Source organism: Drosophila biarmipes, chromosome X (genome assembly GCF_025231255.1).
Source record: "Drosophila biarmipes strain raj3 chromosome X, RU_DBia_V1.1, whole genome shotgun sequence".
Lineage (NCBI taxonomy): Eukaryota > Metazoa > Arthropoda > Insecta > Diptera > Drosophilidae > Drosophila > Drosophila biarmipes.
Genome location: NC_066611.1, coordinates 8,627,654 through 8,654,635, shown reverse-complemented (window position 1 = coordinate 8,654,635; position 26,982 = coordinate 8,627,654). Strand labels below are relative to the sequence as shown.

The 26,982-nt window shown below is 44.4% G+C and overlaps 5 protein-coding genes across 9 annotated transcripts; 2 read left to right on the top strand and 3 right to left on the bottom strand.

The window, feature by feature from the left end:
- Positions 1–315: 315 nt before the first annotated feature.
- LOC122818650 (salivary glue protein Sgs-3) lies at positions 316–854 on the top strand. The gene has a single exon (XM_044093436.2). It carries the CDS (start codon positions 316–318, stop codon positions 772–774), a length of 459 nt encoding a protein of 152 aa, XP_043949371.1. The 3' UTR covers positions 775–854.
- A 769-nt stretch (positions 855–1,623) lies between these two features.
- LOC122818634 (uncharacterized) lies at positions 1,624–4,247 on the bottom strand. Of its 4 annotated transcripts, XR_006368115.2 has the most exons (3): positions 4,136–4,247; positions 3,602–4,081; positions 3,258–3,545 (listed from the first exon to the last, which is right to left on the bottom strand). XR_006368115.2 is itself a non-coding variant. In XM_050890423.1 (2 exons), the coding sequence occupies exon 1, from the start codon at positions 4,092–4,094 to the stop codon at positions 3,768–3,770; it is 327 nt and encodes a 108-aa protein (XP_050746380.1). In that variant the 5' UTR covers positions 4,095–4,210; the 3' UTR covers positions 1,624–1,641; positions 3,602–3,767. The 4 variants fall into 4 exon arrangements, 3 of the variants coding, with proteins under 3 accessions (XP_050746380.1, XP_043949183.1, XP_043949182.1); XM_050890423.1 differs by lacking the exon at positions 3,258–3,545 and adding an exon at positions 1,624–1,641 and having other exon boundaries at positions 3,602–4,210; XM_044093248.2 differs by having other exon boundaries at positions 3,258–3,552; positions 3,602–4,210.
- On the bottom strand, positions 1,876–2,869 carry LOC108030178 (uncharacterized). The gene is made up of 3 exons (XM_017102961.3): positions 2,311–2,869; positions 2,144–2,242; positions 1,876–2,090 (listed from the first exon to the last, which is right to left on the bottom strand). The coding sequence occupies exons 1-3, from the start codon at positions 2,724–2,726 to the stop codon at positions 1,976–1,978; spliced, it is 630 nt and encodes a 209-aa protein (XP_016958450.2). The 5' UTR covers positions 2,727–2,869; the 3' UTR covers positions 1,876–1,975.
- A 922-nt stretch (positions 4,248–5,169) lies between the features above and the next one.
- Positions 5,170–5,619, top strand: LOC122818626 (protein new-glue 2-like). Its single transcript, XM_044093148.1, has one exon. It carries the CDS (start codon positions 5,170–5,172, stop codon positions 5,617–5,619), a length of 450 nt encoding a protein of 149 aa, XP_043949083.1.
- A 402-nt stretch (positions 5,620–6,021) lies between these two features.
- LOC108031292 (breast carcinoma-amplified sequence 3 homolog) lies at positions 6,022–26,618 on the bottom strand. Of its 2 annotated transcripts, none has more exons than XM_017104654.3 (8): positions 25,545–26,618; positions 18,926–20,090; positions 18,318–18,621; positions 17,329–18,256; positions 16,957–17,263; positions 16,622–16,875; positions 16,407–16,559; positions 6,022–8,444 (listed from the first exon to the last, which is right to left on the bottom strand). In XM_017104654.3, the coding sequence occupies exons 2-8, from the start codon at positions 19,801–19,803 to the stop codon at positions 7,927–7,929; spliced, it is 3,342 nt and encodes a 1,113-aa protein (XP_016960143.1). In that variant the 5' UTR covers positions 19,804–20,090; positions 25,545–26,618; the 3' UTR covers positions 6,022–7,926. The 2 variants fall into 2 exon arrangements, with proteins under 2 accessions (XP_016960143.1, XP_016960059.3); XM_017104570.3 differs by lacking the exon at positions 6,022–8,444 and adding an exon at positions 9,063–14,043.
- Between the last annotated feature and the right edge of the window lie 364 nt (positions 26,619–26,982).

The window sequence follows — 26,982 nt, the reverse complement described above, 5'->3', positions numbered from 1 at the left end:
CTGCAGGAGGTACGAAGCCATTGTCTCCAGTTCCGGCAACTCTTAGGCTGTGCGTGGAACAGCTCCCCCGATTGGGGTTTTGGCAAATAGTGCCAATTAAGTTCACAAACTCGGATTCTAAGCGTGTTTTGTGCAAATAGCGAAAGACAAAAACATAGATATAGCTCCGAGACGAACGGAAAAGGGGGCGGTATTTGCCCTGGTCAAACAAAAATTCATTTTTTCGTTCAGTGTGATGCTGGATTTCTGCTATATAAGCCTAGTAGAAACTCTTGGGTAGGCATAGTAACGACTTCCACCGGCCCACACAATAAGATGCGATTCCTCTGCGCCCTGATCTTCTCCTGCCTCCTGGCGGTGGCCCTTTCGGCGACAGCGGATCCCAGCACTGCGGACCCCAGCACTGCGTCTCCCAGCACTGCGGACCCCAGCACTGCGTCTCCCAGCACTGCGGATCCCAGCACTGCGTCTCCCAGCACTGCGTCTCCCAGCACAGCAGATCCTTCGACAGCCAGTACATCCACCTCGACGACATCCAACAGCACCTCTACAACCACCACAACTACCACCACCACCACTACCACTGAGAAAACCGCTACGGAGGCCACTGAAAAGAAGAAGCGTCACAAACACCATTGGGAAATCCGTACCAAACACAGCAAGGAGAAATCGAAGACCAAGACCAAGAAGAGTAGGAAGGGCAAGAAGAGCAAGAAGGGCAAGAAGTCCAGGAGGAACCAGAGGAGAACCAGGCGCACCCGCCGCAGTGGTTAAGGATTCGGATCCTTTGTTCCAACCGGACCAACCGATTCTATATCATACCATAACATCGCGGCCTCTTATATTATTTTTGACCAAATAAAGCAATCAAAAAATTAGTTTAAATCTTTGTTTTGAAATTTTTGCTACAAAATCCCGAATTCTTTAAAGATTATTCAAGCTCGGATTTTGAGAGAAATTGCTTCCTAAAACTCATTACGAATCATCCCCAAGTGCGGTAATCGCCGCTAGGTGGCGCTGGAGTGCTGGTTCTTTGAAAGAAGGCAGAAAAGAGCGTTCTTCCTATGAGGGAACGCGTCCCAAGAAAGCCCTATAAGCCCTGCTGATCTGATATAGCAAAATGGTCAAAGAAGAACTGTTTCCAGTTTCTTGTAGGCAAATGTGGTTAGGAAATCCGAGTGATTTCTGACTATTGCCGAAACTCAAGAGACCACTCATGATAAAATTGATTTGGAAAACTAATATTTTGTTTTATTCACCTTTCATTTGCCCACAGATTTCTACCAATAATAATCTATAATTGCAGTTGATAAGGGAACACGGTTTATAATCTTAATCTCTCTTCATTATTTACAGATTAAAATGAAATGGCTTTAAGAGTCTCTTATTAGTATATTTTATCATTAATAATTAAATAATGAAAAAATTATTATTAATTAATTATTAGATTATCTTAAATATGTAAATTTATCACATGGTAAAATCTGTACTGCGCCCGCTTTAATGTAATGCATTCTTTTATATTTAAGATGATCTATTTGCGAAGACTTTCCTACGTTATTTTTGGCTTGGCACAGGCCCACCTTCTGCATTTTCCGGTCCTCCAGATGAGCCTATTCCGGTTCCAGAGGGCAGTTCGTCCTACATTCTTTGCGAAATATAATAATATAATATAATATATAAATGAGACCATTATTTAAAAAGATATAAGAAAATAATGTAAACGGTATCAAGTGGCGCCCAGCGAGCTCGGAAAATGTCGCTTTGCTGCAGGCATATCTCCGTCTCTCTCGCGCTTTCTTAAATAAGCATGATATTTCCTTGTATATAAGCCAAAGTTTGATTTACAAACAAGTATATTAATGTGACACTATCTTCAATCAACAATTTTTATGCATTTTATTCATTTTGCTTAGTCCCTTCGAATGGGGACTGTAATAAACTACAAACTGAGCCAAATTTGGTCCTTTAAAAGTTAAGTAGCAGCGCTGTCTTCCTCGGTCTTTGTGTCTGCTGTTGGATCAACTTGCTCCAGAACAATGTGGGCTGTGTCCTTTGCCGCTTCCTCTTGATCTACCTCTAGCTGTGACCTAGGGGAGGAAGATTTGATGGAGAATATGCACAGACAGGTTCTTTTAATTACATCGAGTCCGATGGATTCTCCTCCAGAGGCCCCATTCCCACTGCTTCCATTTGGCCCACACTTCCGGATTCACCTCCCTCAGTTGCTAAATCCGTTTGCCTATAGGGTTGCATGTTTGATATATCATTTTGTTTCGACCACTGGCTTAATCAGGTTCCTTAACTTACATCGTACCCCTGGGCTTCGCCTTTGGGCCCCACCAGTTGATAAAGCCAAATAGTCGTCTACCCAGGCTCGTCATGCCTCTCAAGATAGCAAACTTATAGGGCCCTGGAGCCCTCACCGATACGATGTCACCCAGATTTTCCGTCTGCAGCGCCTTTATTATGTTTGATCGGATTACCTTTCCCTTTTTGGCTTTCTTGAAGCTGGGACGCTTTACAGAACTCTTCTCCTTTTTCGATTGGCTTTGCCGTTGGCTGCGGCTCGCCTGCTGCGGGGCTGCACTTCCCCTGTCCAAAGCTTCGAGACTGCGAAGACTCGGCACGTCGACAGCCTCTCCTTCAACCTGGGTTCCCAGGATCAACCCCTCTTCGCCGCAATAGGACCAGCCCATTTTCATTGAGTTCGGATATCGCGGCATGACTGGTTTTTGGGATAGTTGGCTCGGGCCTTGTATCGTACGAAATATAGTTGTGGAATTTAGTTGCTGCTGGCAATAATTTTAGGAGTTTTTAGTTGTTCTCTCTAGACTGGGAGTCGACACACTGAGGTCTCCGTGGAAAAATGGTACGAAGTACTGGTAAATGGCTGCTAAGTTTTGTGTTTTGTGGGATGGGAATGCTATGATGTGTGGATGGAACTTTAATATCAGTCAACCAACCCGAGTATAAAGTAGGCCCTTCAGCGGACAAAAAGCTGTAGGGATCTCCAGAGGATCCCTTTAAAGCTGTTTCAAGGGGTAATGCGATCAGCCCGGGATGAAGACCAAATCAGGTGGATAGAGGATTACTTCATCCATAGGGCATGATTTTGATTGATCTCACCTAATATTTGCCCACAGATATGTACCAACGATAAGCTAAGATTTAGTTGATAAGGGGTCTCCTTTAAGACGAAAGAAGCCATCAAACCCTATTCTTTCTTCCATTATTTACAGATTAAAATAAAATGGTTTTGAGAAAATAAAATCTCTTATAAGTATATTTTATTTTCGATTCAGAATGAATACCACAGCGTGTAGGTTATCTTAAATATGTCAATTTATAACACTGTAAAATCTTTAATGTGTCTGCTTTATGTATTGTATTTTTTATATTTAAGATTATCTATTTGCACTGATCACTCCCTCCTCCTTGCTTGGCACAGGCCCACCTCCATCAAGGACTGCCAGTCAGCGTCCCTCTGCTGCATTTTCCGATCCTCCAGATGAGCCTATTCCGGTTTCAGAGGGCAGTTCGTCCTACATTCTTTGTGAAATATAATTATTCTGAAAATATTTTCTAAAAATCCACTTACATTGCTTGTTGGTGGGTTACACAAAATAGAAATCTTTGAAAATAATGGTTTGGTTCTGTAATCGAGTATTGAAGTAATCCTTCTAAAGACTGCAACGAAACGAACAAACTCTTTAATATTTTTTGGTTTTTATGGTTTTTGAGGGGTTTGCTTCTTGAAAATAGTTTTAAGTATTATTTGGGTGTCCCCCCGGGAGAAGATCGTTGCCATCTCCCTGGAAAGACGCCTCGTAGTCTTCATTTAAGTCGTCCTCTGGTTCCATGATTATGATGATGCTATCATCGGACAAAAGATCCTCAGTCGAAGCCACCTCATGGACCTCGTATATGTTGCCCACGATCACGCTGACATCGTCTTCGGGCAAAAGAGCCTCAGTTGGAGACACTTCCTCGACTACAGAAGTGCCCTGCTCAATCTGCAAGGTTGCGCATATCTGCGCGAAGCACTCTGGACAGCACATCTTCGGCAGCTGGTTTCCTCCTGGCGATGGCATGGCTGTCGATCGATTTCTGTTTTATAAATTATTAATTATACTTATTGGGCGCTATGTATGTAGCACGTCTCGTTGTTATAGTTGAATTTTAGGAGCAGGAAAGGGAGAAGCCTACTTGTCTTTCCGGTAGATCGAATTGCATACTCCATACGAATCGATAGAAAATTGCTTCATCAGGTTCCTTCACATAAAAGAAAATAACAAGTCTATTACTTGTTACATAATAATATTCTAAGGAGTGTAAAATGTGAAGAGATAGAGATTCTTGGGCTGCTCAATTTTATTTCAGTAGGGTTGCCCATTCAGCCAAGACCTGTCTAGCGCCCACATTACAAAAGTACAAATGGGATTTTGTTTTGATGATCACTAACCATCTACCTACCAAAAATTTTACCAGCCGGACCATCCATTAAAAAGTTATAGGCAAAGAAAGTAAAAAAACAAATCAACGCTAGGTGGCGCTAGGTGACCTGGTAAGCCGTACTTTCTGCATTTTTTAAATAACATTATTGATTCGATTCATTTTCGTACAATTTCGAGTCAAATTAATTTATGTTAATGTTATATATTAATAATTGTCGTGATATGATAAAACTAGTAAATCATTATTCTGCCAAAATTTTACAACGTTTTACTAAAATATTTTTCGATTAAGACAAACGATGATGAAATACTTAGTTACCAGTTCAAAGCATTGCCAATCCTAAAATAAAACAGAACCTTAAGACAGAACTACATCTGCAGATGGTTCGAAGCCATTGTCTCGAGTTCCGAGAGCTCTTAATTGCGAGTAGAACGGTTACCCTCGATTGGGGTTTTGGCAAGTAGTGCCAATTAAGTTCACAAACTCGGATTCTAAGCGTGTTTTGTGCAAATAGCGCAAGATAAAAAACAAAGCTATAGGTCGGGAGACCGGAGATCCGAGACGAACGGAAATGGGGGCCGTATTTGCTCTGGTTAAATAAGAATGTGATGCTGAATGTCGTGGGCTTGCGGGTTGATTTCTGCTATATAAACCTGGTAGAGCTTCTTGGGAAAGCACAGTTCCGACTTGCACTGCCCCGCACGCAATAAGATGCGATTCCTCTGCGCCCTGATCTTCTCCTGCCTCCTGGCGGTGGCCCTTTCGGCGACAGCGGATCCCAGCACTGCGGACCCCAGCACTGCGTCTCCCAGCACTGCGGATCCCAGCTCTGCGTCTCCCAGCACTTCGGATCCCAGCACTGCGTCTCCCAGCACAGCAGATCCTTCGACAGCCAGTACATCCACCTCGACGACATCGAACAGCAGCTCTTCGACCACCACTACGACCACCTCTACATCCACCTCTACAACCACCACAACCACTACGGAGGCCACAGCAAACAAAAAATATGTCACACATTACAAAATTAAGCATAAGAAAAGTGACTCAGGCAAGGGCAAGAAGACTAAGAAGACCAAGAGGGTTAAGCACAAGAAGGGCAAGAAGAACAAGTCCAAGAACAAGAACAGGAGAAACCAGCGGACCCGTCGCAGTGGTTAAGCCTTAAGATCCTGTATTCCAACCCAGCCAACCCATCCCACCGCAGACATGATAAAGGCTCGCCCTCGTATATTATTTTTTAGTAAATAAAGCAATCAAAAATTACCAGAAAGCCATGACTTTGAGTTGAAAAAATTTTGTTTGAAGAATTGAAAGTTCTATTATATCGTTTTCTATAAATTCTTTACTCAACCACATATTATCAGTTAAAAAATGTGATCATAAAATATTAGTTATATATAAACCAAGTTCAATTTTCTATAATCAGAATTTATAGAACTTAACAAATAATCCGTATTGTTCCAAGAAACTCAAATCAGAAGTGGAAATCCCTAAGTACAACGATATACTTCGTTTAAGGTACAGTTGCGCACATAAGACCCAAATAAAAAAGCGTCTATCTTGAGTTTTTAGTTTATGCTTTTATTATAATATATGGTAGGATCGAGTCCGGGATCGACCCTCAAAATGAATTCTATGACACTTTCGGTTATACAAATGAATAAAAAACGTTTTTTTTTGCTTTTGGATTGTGTAACTTTTGATTAACTAAGGGAAAGACATGCGACGACATGAGACGAGCATCGGGATGCCCGTGTAAATGTAGATATATATACTCGTATATGTAGATATAGGTTTAAGTAAATTGTCTGCCAATTTGCGTATATGCAGTGTGTATATATAGGCAAAGTCGTTTCCGTGGACTTAGGGGGCTAAAAACGTTTGGAAAATCGAAACACAAAGTGAAGACTATAGTTGCAAGTATAAAAAATATGCTTATGTTTGTCTCTCCTCCTATACAAATCGTCCGTCCTCGCTTCAATATAAAATCTTCTTCCTCAATCTTCTATATCCACAACCTCAACCTGGCCAGCAGTATGCGTGTGTGTGTATGCTTTTGTATCTATGATTACTTTCAGCGACCTCAGAGAGTCTTCTTTCCTTTATAGGTGGCAACAGGAAGCGGCAACGAGAGCAGGGCTCATTGCTTGTCTGCGATTGACTTTCGATTGGTTTCGGGATGCGACCTCTCAGCCTGCTCATCCAGAATATATCTAAGTGTGTAGATCGTCGTTCAACGTTTATAAAAATATATATATGCTGCATGTTTCGCCACGAAGTTTGAACTGTTCTCTCAAGACTTTTGCTTTGGGATGTCGTTAATGCACCAATGTGAATATTGTGAATATTTATACTATAAGTTGTAGCTGTAAATGGATATGTTTTGCTTTTCTCGATTATTTCGGAGACTTATTGTTGAATTTACATTAAGGTTTGCGTGTGCTTGGAATGGATTCTCGCTTCAGAGCAGAAGTTCTGACAAAAGTGTGAATGCTGAAGGCAGAAATAAGACTTGGAATCGGTTGAGTTTATGGGTAAGGCTAAAGTTAAGGGCTTTACAAAGTGCACTTTACAACTATGGGAGAGGAAGTCTATGTAGTAATCGTTTTTAGCAATAAATCATTCCCATCCAGCAGTCCCAAAACGCACAGTGAGTTGCTGAACTGGACTTCATTGGTTTACATAGAAAAGTATACAAAACTAAATTCCTACTTAATTAAGGTACAAAAAAATTGGAAAAATTAGCAAATCGAAATAGGGTGAAAACTCTTTCGGATTTGGGCTTAAGGAGCTGTTCTTTTAGTCTAAGGTAAGTAGATGGAGCTATTATGCTATTACATATTTCATATTTTGTGTTGCTTATGCGCCTTCTGATCATTAGACATATATATAGGTATATTTGTAATATTGTATTGTATTTCGCCTCTCGCTCGTTCTACGCTCCTCCTTTTCCTTACTTTTTCTGTTTCTTTTGTTTTTGTTAAATTTTATTTTAAATATCACGGCATTCAGCTGAGGTCTGATCTGATCTATTTCTTATGCTTATATATCTTTTCACACGATTTTGTTTACTTTTTTATTGCATTGGCATTTCACATTTTAGTTTTTTTTTTGGGAGGGGGGCCTTGTGTTGGTTTTTGTGGAAATCAAAAAACAAAAAAAAATAAAAATGGCTGCAGACAGGCTCCGGATATATCGACTATCGACTACTAGGACTAAACAAAGCAAGCAAATTAAACTACAATAGCTCCTCAGAGACACAGATACACATACGAAATACCGAGGCAGATGCCAATGCCGTTGCCGATGGAGAGATGCGGAGATACGGAGAGTGGGTGGCTGGAGCAGCACAAGCTAATCCTGGCCCTGATCCTCGCCAGCTCGCGGACTCGGGCTGAAGAGCTGGGCGCAGATGCGGCGCAACTGGAGCTGGCCACCCAACAGGCCTGCCCTCTGCATTAACTCTCACAAATTCCGCCGGCCCAGCTGGCGATCCTCCCGCTCAGCCTCCTCGTCCTCCTCCACCTCGTCGTCGCCGTCGCCGTCGTCCTCTTCACCGTCCAGCTCCACGTCCACTGCGAAGCGGGAGCCAGCGCCACCTCGCTGCGGCCCTGCTCCGGTGGTGGTCGCACTCTCGCTGAAGTGCATCAGGTTGGTGTCCATCAGCCCGTTGGTCAGGCTGAGGGGCGGCGACGACTGCGACGGCGGCCCCTCCAGCGAGAGGCGACTGTTGGTGCTGATGCTGCTCATGCTCAGCTGGTCGTCGAACACCTCGATGTTGACCACGGTCGAGAGTTCGCCATGGTCGCCGAACGAGTGGCGGATGGGGTAGTCCCCAGCATCTGTGACCTCCGGTTTCGGGCCCTTGTTGTTGGGCATCGCGTTGGGATTCAAGTTGCCCTTGGTTGGGATTATGTTGTTGTTGATGTTGTTATTGTTGTTGTGAGCCAAGCCGTCCAGCTGATCCGTGGTAATATAGGTGCCTACGGGAGGAACATGTTTGATATAAATTAGTAACTTTATATGACTTATAAAATATTTAGTAATTTTGATTGATGATTAATAATTTTAATTCCCAAAAATAAACACACATTAAATATTCATCAAAACAATTTGATGTTATATACAAAACGTGTTAAATCAAAAACTAGTTTTTAAGATTTCAAAACAAGATTTCAACAAAAAGTTGAAAATAAATTTCTAACTTTTTCGAAACATTAATTTTGAAATTTGGTTTTTAATAGTTATAAAGTAATAATATTACTACAATATCATAAGGATATGGTATGATATGATATATTATAATAGTATTACTTATTATATTATATGATATATTATAATAATATTACTTATTATATTATATGATATATTATAATATTATATGTATATTGAATGAGATTATAATATTATAAGGATATAAGATATGATATTATGATATTATAATAAAAATATATATATGTTTAGTAATATATATATATATAGTAATATTATTTAATATGATATCATAATAAATGTAAATCATGTTTAAAACTGTTGATGACTTTTAGTACCAAATCTGGCAGGCAAGATCCCAAAACCCAGTGACAACACATTTTGGCCTCTGTTGTTTTAACTAAAATTGCATTTATTTAATCATTCATCATTTAATTAAATTAAATTTTAGTGTTTAGCGATTTCCTTGCCTCCTTTTTCATCCATCTCTCAAACGTAAATCATAAATACTGCGAGTTAGACGTAATTTTTATACGATACACATATATATATACAGAAAACAACTGATTTCCTTACTTTTTACAATCTTTTCAAGAAAAAAAAAACGAGAAAACGAAATAAAAAAACATACACATGAGACAATTTCTAATAATTGTATAAATTAACAAAGAAATAAAAGAAAATTCAAAAGGGGACCTGGAGTGCGGGAGAAAGTAGATGAAACTTGAACGAGTATGGAGAAAACTCAACGAAAGCAAAGCCTAGAACGAGCTCAAACGATTGTGACACTGGACATTAGTATTATAATCAGTATGCTGTAGTCATCATTAGTTGCTTTGCAAAAGTTGCTCCCAGTTGGATTTCGGGCAGGAAGGTGTGGTAGTTCCTTGGGAGGATCGTCCTATGGATAGAATTGAACACCCTTGTGGGTTGAATATTTGCATTTAACCATTAACTTCCAACTGTGTGTCCTGTGTGTGTGTAAGCTAGGGGCAGGATTTCAATTTTACAAATTTCGATTTTCGCACTGAGCGAATGTTCGGGCGCCATTTATGTACAATTTGAGAGCGTTGATTATTTGCGATACATGGTCTGTGTGCTTACGCTTAGGCCTTTTCTTTTTTCTTTTTCCTTCAATTAAATATATGTAGCATATATATACATATACATAAGTGGGTGTGGTTTATATATATGCCTTTCGGTATTCATAGTTTCTAGAAATGTATAGCTAACAATATAACTTTGCACTTAAAAATCGGTTAGTATTTAAATATTTTTTGTCGCTTTTCCTCATTGGTTTTTATGTTTTTTGTCTAAACGAATAGCTACAGTCGTTTTGTTTTGTTTTTTACGTTTTGTTTTCGCTTTAAATTATGCATTATAACTAACTTTTTGTTTTTCTTTTCGATAAATCACAATTTTTTTGCAGAGTTTTGTGTTTTGTTTTGTTGTTTTTTTGTTGGTTTTCGTTTTGTGGTTACTGAAATGATTTACTTTCTTGCACACAGCTAAAAATTAAGAATCTAGAGTCATCTGTCGTGGTTGTTGTCCATTTCCGCATGGGTTTCGAATTGCTGTGGGGCGGAGGAGATCTGCCCTCGTTTGCTGCTGTCTATGGTAGAAGGAGTGATTCCCCCTACTTGGCTCTGGTTCCGCCCGCCGGCTGGTCACCTTCCTCCTGCTTCGCGATGGGATCGGGCTGGTTGTCCGCTTGCCCTGGCTGTTCCGAGAGAGTATGATCCGGAGGCGGCTGTTGCTGCGGCTGTTGCTGCGGCTGTTGCTGCGGCTGCTGCTGCTGCTGGAGCGCATGGGCAGTGGGTGCCCCTGCATCCTGTCGGTTGGCGTACAGATGCCACAGCACCACCAGGCTAAAGACGCACAGCAAACAAATCGCTAATTCTTATCTCTTGCGGCGCTTCGTCTTCTTCTTTGTGGCACTCGGCGGGCTGGCCACGCCCACGCCCAGTCCCACAGAGGTGACGCCTCCGGCGGCGGGCAGAGTGGCCGGGGTGGCAGCACCCGAGGCCAAGTTCCCGGGGCCAGCTGCTCCGCCTGGCGAAAGCGTGGATGGCAATCCAATGCCCAGACCCAGGCCCGTGGGATCCGAATGAACCGTCGTCTCCACACTGCTCTCCTCCGCCGAGGAGGTGGACGAGGAGGTGGCCGCCTCGATGGCCGCTATCAGATTGATCTTGTGCTCCAGCTTCTTTGTCTTGAGCTTGTGCGGTGCGGCATTGGTTGTGCTGGAGGAGCCGTAGACCACATTGTCGTCGGACGTGGTGGCCGGCACGGGTCCCTCGCTGTCCGTGTTGGTGGCGTTGGTGGCCACGCCACTGCTGCCGAAGTGCAGCAGGTCCTCGGGCAGTAATTGCTCTGGCTCCATCTCCTCAACGTCCTCATCCTCGTCGGGAGTTGCCCTGGCAGCTGGCTCCTGTTCCTGTTCCTGCACCTCCAGCTGCGAGTCGCACATGCTGATGCTGATCAGGGGGCGCAGCTCCTCGTCGTCTGGCTCCCGTTCCCGCTCCCGTTCCCGCTCCCTTTGCTGCTGCTGCAGCTGGAGCTGCTTCAGTCGCTTGTGCTTCTTGCTCAGCTTCTTGATGGGCTCCTCCATGATGACAATCTCCTCGGATCCGGAAGAGTTATTCGACGTGGAGGTGGACTTCAGCAGATCCAGAGTATCCAGGCTTATAAAGACCGGTTCCGGTGTGGTCACCACCTCGGTCTGCGCCTCTGGATCTGTGTTCCTTAGCCGTTCCTGTTCGTTTTCGTAGTGCAGGGAGTCGCACAGGGCCAGGATCAGATTCTGTTCGGTAAAACCGCGGGGTGGTGGGGAAATGTTTCGAGGGATCGCCGACTTCTCCTGGAGCGGAGTTTCGAAATTGATCAAACTGACCGTTTCCTTCTTGGAGTCCTCTTTGACCTCCAGGGGTTCTAGAGCGGGAAGAGGTGGCAGGGCCTCCAGCGGCTTTAGGCCACTCAGGAAGTCCTCGAACGTGTCCTTGACCTCTTTCGGGGGAGTAGTTAGTTCCGGCAATAGTTTCTCATCTCGCTTCTTTTCCGGACTCGCCTTAGTGGGTTTCTTGCCCAGGCTGGGATAATCCTGAACCGCTGGCAGTTTGGGTGGAGCCTCGTCGACGACGCGCCTCCAGGGGCTAGTCACGGTTGCCGGGATGAGGGATTCGAGGGACCTTTCCTTCTCTTTCACCTTTTTTTTCTCCCCCTTCTCCTTGATTGTGGCCTCTTTTTCCTTCTGTGCCTCTTTCTCCTTCAGCTTAGCTTCTCTTTCGAGGTCCTTGAGCTTTTCGGCCTTCTCTTTTTCCTTTAGCTTTTCCTCTTTTTCCTTTTCTTTAAGCTTTTCCTCTCTTTCCCTTTCCTTAAGCTTTTCCTCTCTTTCCTTTTCTTTAAGCTTTTCTTCCATCTCCTTTTTAAGCTTCTCTTCACGTTCCTTCTCCTTCAGTTTCTCTTGCCGTTCTTTCTCCTTGAGCTTTTCTTCTCTCTCCCTTTCCTTTTGTTTTTCTTCTCTCTCCTTCTCCTTGAGCTTTTCTTCTCTCTCCCTTTCCTTTTGTTTTTCTTCTCTCTCCTTCTCCTTTAGCTTTTCTTCTCTCTCCTTTTCCTTTAGCTTTTCCTCTCGTTCTTTTTTCTTGAGCAGCTCCTCCTTCTCCTTTTCCTTCTCCTTGATCTTTTCTTCTCTTTCCTTCTCCTTAAGTTTTTCTTCGCGTTCCTTCTCCTTTAACTTCTCTTCCCGCTCCTTTCTGAGCTTTTCTTCTTTTTCTTTCTCCTTAATCTTCTCCTCCTTTAGCTTTTCTTCTCTCAGCTTCTCTTTGATCCTTTCCTCCTTAAGCTTTTCTTCTCTCAGCTTTTCTTCTCTCAGCTTTTCTTCTCTCAGCTTTTCTTCCCTTAGCTTTTCTTTGATCTTTTCCTCCTTGAGCTTCTCTTCTCTCTGCTTTTCCTTGATCTTTTCCTCCTTAAGCTTCTCTTCCCGTTCTTTCTCCCTTAACATGTCTTCTTTTTCCTTGAGCTTAAGCCTTTCTTCCCGTTCCTTCTCCTTAAGCTTTGCTTCCTTTTCTTTCTCTTTGAGCTTCAGCTCCTTTTCCTTACATTTCTCCTTTTCCTTGTCGATTGTCATGGTTTCCACTGCTCCCCCTGCTTGTACCTTCTTCTTGCTCGGCCTAGGAGGCTCCTCCTCGGGCTCCTGCTCCTCTTCCTCCTCTTCATTCTTGTCCTGCGCATCCGGCGCACTCGTCTCCACATGCAAACTCAATCCCTGGGCACTGGCACTGCTCACCATGACGGCCGCAATGCTGCTCTTGTTGGCCAGCAGACTGTCAGCATGATCTGATTCCGGATCGGAGTCCTCCGCCGGCTTGCCTTTCTTCACCACCTCCTCCTTCTCCACTAGGATCTTATCCTGCTCTAGATTCTTCTGTTCTGGCTTCCTTTCGATCACTTTCCCGCTGGTCTTTTGCTTGTTACTCTTAGCCTTCTTCGCTGACTTTGCGATCGTGGCAGTGGTGGCCTCATCCTCGGAGGTGCCACTCCCACTCTTATGGCTGGCAGTTTTAGTGTTGTTGCCCTGGCTGGGATTACCCCTGGGCTTGTTGAGGTGCGAAAGCTCTGCGAATTTCTGCGCCTGCGCCGCATCCTCGGCGGCGGCCAGGGATCGCAGGGTTTTCTGTTGCTGCTGTTGCTGCTGCTGCTGCTGCTGCTGTGCCTTGTGCGATTGCTTCTGGGACTTCTGCTTCTCCTTCTGGACGAGCACCTCGTCCACCTCCTTGGCAATCACGGGCACTATCAACTTGTTGACCAGCACCACTGGCGGTTGGCAAATGGCCTGCTCCAGCTCGAGTTCCGATGCCGTGGCCTCCTCCGTCTTCTGATCCTTCTGCAGCAGCTTTTGCCGCTCCACCGGATCACTGCAAAAGATGGCCACCACTGGCCTGAACAGGGCCTCATCGCAATTCTCATGGATCACCGTGTCCTCGGCGGCCAGTTGGCCGACCACCTCGTCCAGCATATCCGTCTGCAGTTCGCCGGAGATGCCAGCATTCAGATCCGTGACCGTGCCCAGCGGATTGACCATCTTCTCCACGCGCGAATAGCTGCAAATGTTGGGCAGAACGGAGGCCAGGGCAGAAATGGAATCCATCGAGTGCAAATGCGTCTCCGCCTCCGAGTGCTGATCCTCCGCCACCTCGTCCAGGTCGTTGAGGCTCTCGTGCTCGGCGAGGGCATCGTAATAGCAGGCATTATCACAGTTCGAGGACGAACTTCCGGCACCGCCGCCGGCGGCCAGGAGATCCGCTGGGGCTGGCGAGGAGCCGGTGGCCAGGTGATCGCCACACGGAGGAGCTGCATGATCTGCAGAGGCAGCTGGAGGCGGGGCACAACAACGGTGGGGCACAGGACACAGAATACAGAGCGGAGAAAAGAGAATAGAAGAGAAAACAAATTATGAGAAAAGCGCATTTTCGGTTCGTACAGGAAACAAAAAACAAAAAGCCAAAGGCAAATTTTGATTTCGATTTTGATTCGAAGATTTGAAAATGTTTAATTGGAATAAATATTTTTAGCTCCTTTTGTTTTTTTCTCTATCTATTGTATGCATTTTGTTTTAATATTTTAGCTAAGCTTGGTTTATTGGCAGTATGCGCGGTCAGAAGTTGTATTTTTCGAGCAGTTGATCGATCGAAAAGGAAGCGGAAAACACTCAAAACAAAAAAGGAAAATCGAACGTGGAACAGAAAAATAAAACTTTGTAAATATAGAACTTTGTTTTGGGCAAATTAAAAATATGAGAAACGAAAAATTACTTTTTTATCTGTTTTAATTTTTTTGTTTAGTGTGAAAACGAAAATAATTTAAAGTTAAAGTTAAAGAAAATAGTAGCGTGACATTGATTTTGGGGAAATAATAAAGAAACTGGAGTATTGTTTTATCGTGAATTTTGAATTGCGTTTTCGAAATTTTTATGGCTTTGGCTTTTTATTAAAAGATTCATGTAGATTAATGTGCTCTTTCCTCTCAACCGTTCTCTCTCTCTCTCTTTCGCTCCCTCGCTTTCTCCCTCTCACCATCTCACTCGCCCCCAATCACTCTATGGCTATCTCACTCGCACGTGCAATGAAACTTTTGGATTTTAACTTTCACTTCGTCAGTTTTAGCAAACGAATAAAAAATTAAAAGTGTATTTAACGAATCACAAGAGACAAGGACGAAAAGGGTCACCCATAGAAGAAGAAGCGGCGAAGCGTTGAGGTGAAAAGTGCATAGAGGTGAATAAAATGCAACCATGTGATGAGAAATGCAACCATGTAGTGGAGAGTTCGGGAAAAGTGGTGAAAATTACACAAAACTGAGTGATAAGAGCCAAATGGGTGGAGTAATTGAAAAATGTTTTAGAAAGTGTGTTCAGAAGTGTGGTGGTGAAAACTGTGGTGAAAAGGTATGGTAAGGTGTGGAAAACAAAAATTTTGAACTGCAAAATGGTAATGGCAAGGGTTAACCGTGAAAAGAAGTATGAAGGATAGAAGTGCATTAAAATCTTTAAGTAAAAAATATTTTTTGGAAAAATGTATATAGATTAGAAATACAGTGGTGAAAAAGATCGTTAAGGCTGTGCTGTTTCGTGGTGAGAAAAGCGTCCAAATCGAGCTGCAGCGGTTTTTTTTGATTTCGTTGGGGGAATCAGACATGATCAGGGGTATGTCTCCATACATTCCACCCGAACAGTCCGGTCCAATCCCAGGGGGTTAGGTGCAAGACAGGATTAACAGCGACCAATGGGGCAGTGAAGTGTTAGAAGTAGATGTGTAATATAATGTGTTGCAGAAGAATTCTCTTGGGGTAGGTAGTATCTGTGGGTTTTTTTTCTTTTGGAAAAGGGGACTCTGCTGTGACAAAAATGTTGTTAGCTTAAATTTAGTTGTCATTAAGGTAGAAATAGATTAATTTAAGTTGTATCTCAGTTTACGGCTAAACGAAAACACCAAAGAAAAGTTTATTGTCAATTTGCATAGGCAATATTTTGTTCCGGCTAGCAAAATAAATAATAACTAAAAGTTAAAAAAAAACACCAACACACCGAACACCAAAAACACTCCAATAAACACACTCACTCGGAGAAAGGGAGAAATGTGAATAAATGAGGGATGAGGAGAAAGCTTAGTGATATGAGAGAGTAGAGTAAAAGGATCATGCAGGGTGAGAGGTGGGAGAATGGCTATAACATCATCATCAGCATCATATCATCATAGTTCATCATCATTATCAACAACCAACAACCAATGCCAATTTCGTGGTGTTTTATAATCAAGATTTAAATACATCTTTTTTCTTTTGTTTGAACACCAAAAATATTTTGAATTAAACATTTTCATTTTGAAAGCGTTCGTAAATTAAAACGTAAGAATATATATATATATAATAATGTGTTTCAAAAACAAAAACTTAAAACCAAAATGTGAAAAAGGAACATAAAACGTTGGAATAGATTGTAGACAATTAATAAAACGATTTGTGAAGACATCGAGAATCGGCTAACGATCAGGGAGGATGCCTCTGATTCCAGGGATTCTCCCTCGCTTGGATGGCCAGCACGGAACTGAGACACCGCCGGAGCCACGCAAGCAAGACTCTTCCCACAATCATCGGCTAGCTTTCGACTAGTCTTACACAACATGCGATATTTATGTGTACATCTATCCAGGACGATTTGCGATTCGCTTGCCACTTACCCGTGGTCTCACGTCGCGCCGCAGCCGTGGATGGGGATTCGCGCATGGCATCCGCCAAGTCCTCCTTGAGACGGGTGTCGCCGTGGACGTAGTCCGAGTCCAAGTGGCCATGCCGGAAGCGATCCATCAGCTTGGGACTCTGCTCAATGCTGCCTGTTGGGTTCATCGAAAGTACGAGTTAGACCAGGAGGCCTTAGTCAGGTTCACCCACTTACTGTAAGATCCGGATTCGATTAGAACCGGTACTCCGGCTCCGCTGCGTCCCGTCACCGCTGAGCTGCCGATGCCAGCTCCTCCCACCGAAGAGCCTGCATTCAGTGGCATGTTCAGCGGACTGGAGCGATCCTTGCCCCCCACCGAGCCCACTCCCAGGGCAGAGGAAGCTGCTGCCGTCGAGGGCAGCGTGGTGGTCGTCGTCTTGGTAACGCCTATCTCCACGGCCTCTGCATCGACGTGGTTCAGATTGGAACTGAAAGTGGACACATAAATGCGCATAAGTATTGGTATATACAAATAAAGCGGCTTAGAAATCCTCGAATATATCCCTCACCCGCTGGGCGTGTTGTAGTTCTTGAAGACAAACTGCGGCCCCATCCACAGCCGACGGTGGGGACCTGCGTGCGTGATAATCTCCACCTGAGCCAGCCAGCTCTCGGCCCGCTCGTCCGGCTCGTCGAAATGATGGGCACTGTCCAGCAGCAGGCTGGCATGCCGATCCTTGATCAGCCAGTTGTCCAGCGTCAGCGGTGGTGCGATTTCTTGAGATCCATCCTTGCGCCGCCCCAGGTTCCACTGGGCGCGGGCCTCCACCTCCAGCTCGATGGGCGTGTCATCACAAATCTTCTCTTTGGCAACATCTGTGCAAGGGTGAGTAAAAGCCATTTAGTAGATGCAACAAGGAAACACCAATTGAGTGACTCACGTGAGGCTAGCTTAGTGTCCAGATCGTACTGGATGAGCGCCCCGTGTCCGGCCATCACGAAGAGCGAGTCCACCGCCTTGCGCTGGACGCGATGCGGCTGCTCTCGTGTCGCCATCGGTGGCTCCAGCAGCCAGGAGCGCGACTTGGCGAAGATGGAGCAGACGCTCAGTGGCTTGCCACTGTCGTCCGACAGCGAGGACAGGCGCTGTCGCTGCCTTTGGCTGCTGCTGCCCACACCAACGCCCCCGTGACCGCCGGAACTCACTCCAGTGCCCATGCCAACGCCGCCGCCCACTCCACCGCCCAGGCCCGCCGATCCAGGCGGTGATCCTAGCGTGAAGGGCTGGCGCAGCTGGGCCAGCGGCTGGACCACCGACGGCCGTGGATACGGCGGCAACGTGGGATTGTGATACGGCTGCAGCGACTGCACAAACGTCGTGCTCTCCGAGTGCGAGATCGGTGAGCTGGAGCGCCCGTCTGCCCCGAGGCCGGCACTCCGGTGGAAGCGCGACAGCTTGTTGACCACATGCAGCGAGGTGTGCGTGCGAACGCCCATGGCGCCGCCGTAGGGCGTGATGGGGAAGACGTGGGTGGTGCCGCGCAGCGTGGACACGGCAGCCCAGCGCGAGTCCAGCGAGAAGGCGATGTGCTGCACCTTGGCGCTAGTATCCCCGCGATGCAGCACGTACAGGTGGTGCACGGCGGCCAGGCTCGGACCAACCGGATGCGGTTGCACGCGGAACACGTGGAAATCGTGGCCGCGCCGATCGGCGGTGAGGAGCAGCATGCCGGAGCTGTCGAACTCCATGGCCACCAGAGCCTCGCTGTGGGCCACAAAGTGGGCCACGATGGGATCGCCACCGCCTTGTGAGCCACCCGTGGAGCTCAGCGGAGTACCCGTCGTGGGGCTGTAGTCCTTCACCGGATGCTGCAATCGAAGAGCTCAGTTAGCGATCAGGTTGGGAAGGAGGAATCCCACTGCCACCCACCTTCACATCGATGATGGTCACCACACCCGACTGCTTGGCATCCGGACCGCCGCTGGCCGAGTCGAAGCTGCTGCTCTTGGAGCTGGCACCGCTGCCGGCGGTGGTCCCCGTCAGACCGGCGGCCACCTGCTCGCCCAGCTCTCGCAGTCCCTTGCCGAAGGACTTGGCCGCATTGAGCACGGTGGCCGTGTAGCTGGGAACGCCCTCGCCATCGCAGCCGCCGCCGCTGCGCTTTGAGTGCAGCAGCTTGTGCTCCGCATACGCCAGCCAGCGCGGACCCAGCGCAATGGGATTGGGGTTGATCCTGCCGAGAAAGAGCGGGAAATTTCACATGAGTTCAAGTTCTAGGTGGGTTACGAGCATTCAACTGACTCTAATCCTAACTTACATCACATTTTAACCCCTAGCTAGTTCAACTAAGAGCTACAATCAAAGTTAATCGACCATTTAAATTGAGACTATTAGCTCCTCATTATTATTGTTTGTAGATCATCAGTTGGTATAACTAACTTTGAACTGGAGGATTAAATGGAAAGCACTTGACCTAGGCATTTATAGTTAACTAAACTGAACTACAAGGCTGCATAAATCCCTTTGGGTTCACTCACCCCGGACTGGGATAGCAGGTGGTGATGGTGAGGCGGTCCTCCAGCGTCCTGGCATCGAAGACGGCGATCCGTTCGTGGAACGTGATGACCACCGCCGAGCGATTGGCCTGGATGTCCAGCACGGCGTTCTTGAACTTGATCGTCTTGACCTGGACGCCCGTCTTGAGGGACATGAAGTTCACGGCACTGAACTGGGCGGCGGCCGAAACGCCTATGCCGCCAACTCCTCCGCCGGATCCGCCGACTATTGTGACTCCACCGCCGCTGCCGCCACCCAATCCCGAGCTGCCAGCCAGTAGGCCACTGGCCGCTGCACTGCCTCCATCGACGAACGCCACCAGGGGTCGTTTCTCGGCAAAGGCATCGACCGGCTCGTCCGCCCGCCCGTTCTCGTCCAGGGCAACGGCCGTGGCCGGCGTGGGCAGCACCCGCAGGGCAGTGACGACGCCGTGACGCCAGGATAGCACCTCAACGGCCTCGCCGTTGGCCGGAATGGCCCACACTTGGACGCCCAGACCGTAGCCGAGTATCAGGAGCAGTGGCGGCGCTGCATTCCCCTCCAGCTCCCAGTCATCGCCGAAGCGCGGATCGCTGACATCCGCACACGTTTCGAAGCGGGCCCAGGTGATGGTGTCCTTGGGATCCTGCACCGGCTGATTGGCCAATGTCACTTCATTGATGAAGCCAATGGCCGAGTCGAGGATCGAGCGATCCGACACTGTTTGCGGCGGCACAATGGCGGGCACGGCGGCGCCCGATTTGCTGCTGCCGCCCGAGCCGGAGCCCAAGCCTCCGGAGCCGGAACCGGATCCGGAGCTCGATCCAATGCCGGAACCGACCACGCCGGAGGGATGGCGGCGTGGCGAGTCCGCGGACATGATGCAGTGGCTGATGGGGGGGATGGCCGGTGGTGGCTGCTGGCCGCCGGAATCGCTCCTCTTCTAGCTGCTACCACAGCTGCTGCCAATGATGCAGAGCCTCCACACTGGAGGTCAGGGGACGTCGGGCGGCTGGGGGTGGCAGTGGGCAGTGGGTGTTGCTCTCCTCTCTCTCTCTCGCTCTCCCTCTCTGGCCTATGCTACTTCTCTCCTGGAGACACTGCGTCTGATCGGTTCTTGCTTGCCCCCGCTCGTTCGCTCTCTTTCGCTGGCTCTCTTGTTGTCAACTGCAAATAGAAAGCAAAAACAATAAATAAACAAATTGAACAATCTCACACATGCCACTCCCCCGCTCACAGCTCCCCCGCTCCTTTCACTCTCTTTAGGGTGAGCCTGAATAGGCGGAGCAGAGACCTTTGCCCGCTTATGTGAAACGCGGACTTGTAGTTTGAAGATCTTATGATAGTCGCTCAACCTTTTGTTTGTTTTTTGCATGTCATTATTATTCATTGACTCATACATTGCACAATACATTTAGAGTTGAACAAAATAAAATACGCCTTAGAACTGGTTGCAAAAAGAAAAATAATAAAATAAACTTGATTTAGCAATTTAGTAAGCCCGAAAATGTCTCATTCGAATGAACGAATTTTCAAGCCTATCAAAAAAAAGAATATTAATAAACTATATTTCGCTCGCCAAATAAACAACAACAACGGTGATAAGACAGTCAAATAATGTCCACCCTAATGCGCACATTTCATAGTTTCTTTTGGTCATTCCATTTCGTTCCATTTTCCCTTTGTCTCAATCAAAAAGCTTTAATCTTTGGACAGAGCCAGCCCCCACCACCCACTGTCGCCTGCTACACCCCGCCCCCTTGTTACCAATTTATTAGCGCATTACGTGGATTTTCAGCTCTACACTTTGTTTTTATTTTGAATTTAATTTTTCGGTCTCTTTTTCAGCCCCCTCTTTGTCAATTTCGATTTTATGGTGCGCAAATAAAGTGCAATAAAATAGCAACAAAATAAGCTTACAAATTGAACGTATGTTTTTACAACAAAAACGAAAGCCATGCAAAAAAATTAAACAATATTTGTGGTTTTTTTCACACTGCAAACGCGAAACCAAAACAACCTCCAAGCCACAACAAAAAAAACCTCAAAGTCACGCAGAAATCATCAGGCCATTTGCTTTGGCTCCTAGCTTCTGGTTTTGGTTTTCCGTTCCGTTTTCGACTGCGATTCGCCAGCAAAACGCAATATGCAAACACAAAGGAGCTCTCTGTTCCCCATTCCCAAGTCTCCATTCCCCGTCTATTGGAAATAACCGTTTAAGCCAAGCCACAGATCTCTTCTCCCTTTCCAATTGGCGAAAGAAAAGGGAATCGAGAGAGGAGAGCAAGCGACGATAGTGCAACAATTGTTCAGGAAAGGAAAGCATATTAACCCACATGACCCCACCGGAAAATGATATTGGAAATGACAAAATGGCAAACACTTTGCTTCGGGGGATATTTCTAAAAATGTTTTAAGTATAGTGTAGTTATCTATTTTTTAAATTATAATAATTATTTATAATTATAAAATTCGTTTAAATAATAAAATATGACTGCAAAAGGTAAGAGTTCTTAAGTCTAGAAAGCAGATTTTTAGGATCCAAATGTACAGTTTCTGGTTTCCAATTAAATTTGGAATAAAATTAGTTTAAAAACTATAACAGCATTGACTTTCTCCCCTGCGGTCATTTATTAATTATTCCATCCGTTCAGAGGACGGGGGGTGAACGATCCCTATCGAGATGATTACTCAAGTAGCGATTTATTCAGCAAATACACATGCAGTTTGCAAAACCCTTCCACGTGTGGTGGCAATTGATTAAACGAGTATTTCGCCACATATAGATAGAAATGAGGTAATTACCAAGCTATACTTATATATGTACAATACGTATGCACCGAGCATATAGTATTCCGTATTGGAATGGGCAAGTGATAAGGCACGAAGTCGTGTTGTAAAGGCGTAATGATTCAATTAAACGCTTGTGAAAAATGCGAAATACCAGAGGGATTACTGGGGAGCACTTCAAGTTCCCGAAAGCAACCACAGGGGGATCTTGAGGGTAGCCTAAGGGTTAAGCCCCAAAAAGAACGGTGTCATAAGGCGGGCAGCGGGTGTGGGAAGAGTGCAGCTGCATCGCTGCATTCCTCAATTGGCTTGGCACACGCGCAACAAAAACAAAAACAATAACTGTAATAGCAATAGGCATTGTCACACACACAGCCAGAGGCTGTTTGAGAGAGACAGAGATGGCCTACCGCCCCCTGGCTCCACCTCTTCTCCTCCCACCCACGGCGACCGCCAGTAACGCATTTGTCTTTGTTCAGCAATAGGCATCCAAACGGCATTAATTTCGTGGGGGAGAAAGAGAAAGACCCCTCAATGTTAATACAGTCAAGCCTCCAAAGCACAAACCAGCATCACAAATGTAGGTCATCCATTAGGTCATAGCTAAAAATGGGACTTCAGCTAGAAATTTAATTTTTTTTTTAAATTGAATAAAAAAAATCTCATATGCTTTAAATAAATGGAAAATAAGAAATATTTAATATACAGAATATAAAAGACATAAGTTACTAAAAAACTGTAAGTACGTTTTTTGGAATGATATTGTTTGGTAATAATAATTTACAGTTTTTAATTGAATTACTATATCAATTTTAAGCTTTTTTCTTGCTTTCCAAAATTAATTAATTTTAAAAAGTTAACCTGCCAGGCAGTACTTTTTACAGAAGTCAGACTGTGCCTGCCCCCGCATTAGTTTACACGTATCCTTGACACTCGATCAATTCCAGCGCAAGTTCAGGCCCACGCATAAACGAATCTGGGGCTCAAATGCAATTGCAGAGGGAGAGGATGAAAGGAAGAGAGAAAGAAAGGAAGAGAGTGCGAGGGCAAAGAGAAACCCCAGCATGTTTTCTGCCTCCTTTTGGGCCCATTGTTTATGCTGCCATTGCCAAAAGCCACTTGACAAAATCTCGGCGATTCTCCTTTGCTCTTGCTTTCCTCCTCTTTTGTTTCCTTTTACGACAGCCAAAGATAGCCAGCAATAGCTCTCGCACACACACGAGCGCAGTCCGCGAACAGGTGTTACTATAAATACCAGCACACACCGTTGAGATACATATTAGGCATGCAATTTCATCAGTTCTAGCAATAGAAACGTGTTTTTAGGCTGTGAGTAACAGCAGCTTAAATGCAACACAAATAATAAAGGCCAAAGCTAAAAATATACAAAAAAAACATGCCAAATTTAACAAAAAATTCCTTTCATAATTGATAATTTTAGCATTTTTGATCCCCCCAATGCACGTAGGTACTGCATAAGGTATCTGTGAAACAGACTCCATATAGCACAAGTTCATCAACCCACACACAGCTGATTATTTTCACTAGATTACGGACGAAATAATTTCTATTGGAGCAGATTAAGGAGGAATACGTTGTATATCAGTCGCACACGCCCCCGCACACCTCAGCGGATGATAAGGCCTCCGGGTCCCTCAACCTCTGGCAGTCCTTGGACGCGAACAAAGGAACCCCTCGGTCTAGAGCAGATAAAACTAACCCATAGGCCATGCACAAACGCACAGTGGAACGCTTTCGAAATGAACTCGAACATGAACTCGATGAACCACCAAATGAACTCGGTGTTGAAAGGGATTAGCTGTGGTAAATTCACTTTGCATTGAGTGTAAGATGCAAAGTAGGTAATGAACCAATATCATTGTTAAATAAATTGTTAAATAATTGTTAAATTATTAACGAAACTAAGAACAGAATACAAACAAAACACCATTTTATGGTAGCTTAACTATTGAAACACGACAGTTAAGTAACTATCCAAATGGGTAAATTATTATTAAACTCATTAAAAAATGTATAATTTCAAATTGTTCTTGGGTAAATTATTATTAAACTCATTACAACAGTTTAATAATTTCAAATTATTTTTGGATAAATTATTATTAAACTTATTGAAAAAATTTATAATTTGAAATTATTCTTGTTTAAATTATTATTAAACTCATTCCAAAAAATTATAATTTTAAATTATTCCGTTTTTTTTGAATAAATAATATAAGTTACTTCTCAATAAGTTAAAGAATTGAAATCACTTCAAATTTTAAAACAAAATCGATTAAATGTTTTCTAAATTACTTGATTAAATATGAAGATTATAAGGAAAATATATTTAACTATAGAAGAAAACCCAATTTTAAAGTTTATCCCTTTAATATTAGTTTTAAAAACCATGACATCAAATTGAAAATTGGAAATTCAAGAATTTACATTATTGAAGCCCCACTGTAGTGCTGACAGGCGGAATGCAATTTTCGTTTTTTTTATGGTGTGTTCTTCTGCTTTTGTGTTTCTGCTTATTCTCAATGACACCCACCCACTCGCCCAAACATTGGCAAATTTTTTGGCAAACATTTCTATTAGGTAAAGTCATAGGTGGGCCAGGGGGTGGTGGGCGGTGGAGGAGACATGAAGAGCAGGCAGATACTGGGGGTGGCAATTGAAAAATGTCACTTTTAATGTGCGTTTTAAATTCGTAAATGAAGCGAAAACAATTTGTGCCATTCAAATATTTTTGTTATTTTTTGATTACACGACCACCGTGTTGTTGTTGTTGTTGGTGCTGTCATTGTTGCTGCCCTTAAATACAGTTGGAAAACAAAGAGCCAAAAGCAGAGCAATTATCAAAATATATACACAAGTCGGAAAGCACGGGAGAGAGGGGGATGGAGAGAGCTAGAAGAGAGCCGAAAACGAAAACAAAACTAACACACATTCAGATGCACTTGAATGCACACACAAACGCATTTGCAGCAACTCAGCTGCAACGAAATGTTGTTGTTGCTCTCTCTCTCGCAGCGTCGCACAGTGGAGCCAAATGGTATATAAAAATGTGTATGTACTATAGAACAGGTGATTTTATGTTTTAAGTAAAAAATATTTAAATAATAAAAAAATATATATTCGAAGAAGGCCTCCGCAGCCAGTGCTCGGTAATATAGTACTAGGTTTACCATTGTATGCTAAGCTTAATTTGTTAAATAAATAAAAAAGTATTTTTTAAAATGTGTTCGAAATCTCCAGCTTCTTTATCAATTTGGAATTTTCAAAATATAATATCACACACTGGGTTGCCTTCCCACTTCCCATCTTTCTCACTCTTCAACCACTGTGCCCCAATGTGTTTCACTATCAGTCCGTTTCGTTTCCACTGCTTTGTTGTTGCCCGTCTAATGCGCACATACACACACACATAGGCACACACACATATGGGCGAGTGTATCTGTGTGTGACTTTTTTCCTTCATTGTTTGTGTTTTGAAATATTGTTTTTTTTCGCGTCACAGCCAAAACAAAATTTCCACTACTTTTGACATTTGAATAACAGCAAAAACTTGGTGGTTCGAAATGGCTGCTCTCTCTCTTTTCACTCCTCTGCGTGCCCACGATTTTCGCTCTATTCTTGGCTCTTTGTTTGCACAATTTACACGTCTGTGATTTCGACAGAGCAACAATAAACAAATAGTTGCATAAATAGAGCTTTGATTTTCCATTTACATATGTATATACACCATATTGCCTTCCTTCCTTCCTATTCGTTTCCTTTTTTTTTTTTGCGCGTCAAACAAAAACAACTAGAAGAAGAGGAAGAACTTACCACTTGCGTTGTTGTTGCTGTTCGTTGGCTGAATCTGAATCAGCAGCTGAAACACAACTCGTTCCACTTTTCTCACACGTTCCGCGGAGCGCGCGCAAAAACAACAACACAAACAAAAATCATATGTTTTCAGCTGCTCGCTCTCTCTCTCTCTCTCTGTGGCTCTCTGTGTGTCTCTCGCTTGCGCTAGCTTTTGTTGTTGACTTCCCTGTGTTGTTGTTACTGTTGTTCTCTTTCGAGCTCCTCTTTTTTATTATCTTCGTTTGTTGCAGGCGGCAGCAGCAGCAACAAAATCTCCAACTGCGTCTCGCTTTTCCTCTCCCTCTCTCTCCTTCTATCCGCCCACCGTTTTTGTTGCTTTCAATTATTTGTTTTCTGTTGTTTTGCCACGCCCTCTAAGTGTGTGGTGGCTTAATTTTTTTGGGCTACTACTAATTAATTTCAGCTCTTTTTCCGAAACGCGCAGCCAATGCTCAACTGCGAAGCTCGAGTTTTGTTTGAAAAAAACTGAACTTTTTGTTTCTTCCTCTTCTGCCGCTGCCGCCGTCGACGCAGAGCCCTATTGCTGGCTCCCTCGCACTCGCACTCACACACACACCCGCACACGCACCAATACAGACACTGGCACAACGACTGCGCTGCGTCGTACGTTTTATTTTTCGACTTCTTTTTCGTCGTTTTTGGTTTATGATTTTGTTATTGTTATTGTCGCGCTGCCTACTGCCAGTGTTGTCGTTGTTGCTGCACAAAAGGTAACTGCGACATTCAAATGAAATCTGCAATCGTTCGCCTTGTTTTCGAACTCTCCGTTAACTTATATATATATGTGTATCGATTAAGACGATTTATGCGTCGCAACAGAAAAAAAAAACAGAAAATAACCAAGAGAGACTGCTGGCAAAACGAAAGGGAAGAAACTAGTACTAGCTGGCCTGACTGCTAACGAGCGTTTGCCTTTATTCGTGCAATGTCTTTGGCGGACACTTAGTATTATTAATTGTTATTATTTTGGTTGCTGCGCTGTTTCTGTCTCTGTTTTTTGTCTCTCTCTTCTGGGTGCTGTGCCAATGTGACCGTGGCGGCGCGAAGCGAAATGCCCAGTTGGCAGGGTGATTACGGTGCGTGCGAAAGTAGCAGCCAGCGCATCTCTAGTTTGGTGTGACCAGCCGGGGGCTTTTCAAAGGAATTACCTAAAAATACCAAACCAATGGAAAGAAAATGTTCCATTAGTGAAATAGGCAAATAAAAAAGCTTTAAAATTTAAAAAGATAGTTGGCCTTTAAAAAAGAAATTAACTTATTGAACACATTAAATTTAGAACACTCTATGGTCACAGTTTATTGTCAATGTTGGGGCTTTTACGCACTTATAGTTGTAATTTTACCCTAAGAGATATTAACCGATTAATGGTGAAAAAGTATCACTGACTATGGACGTT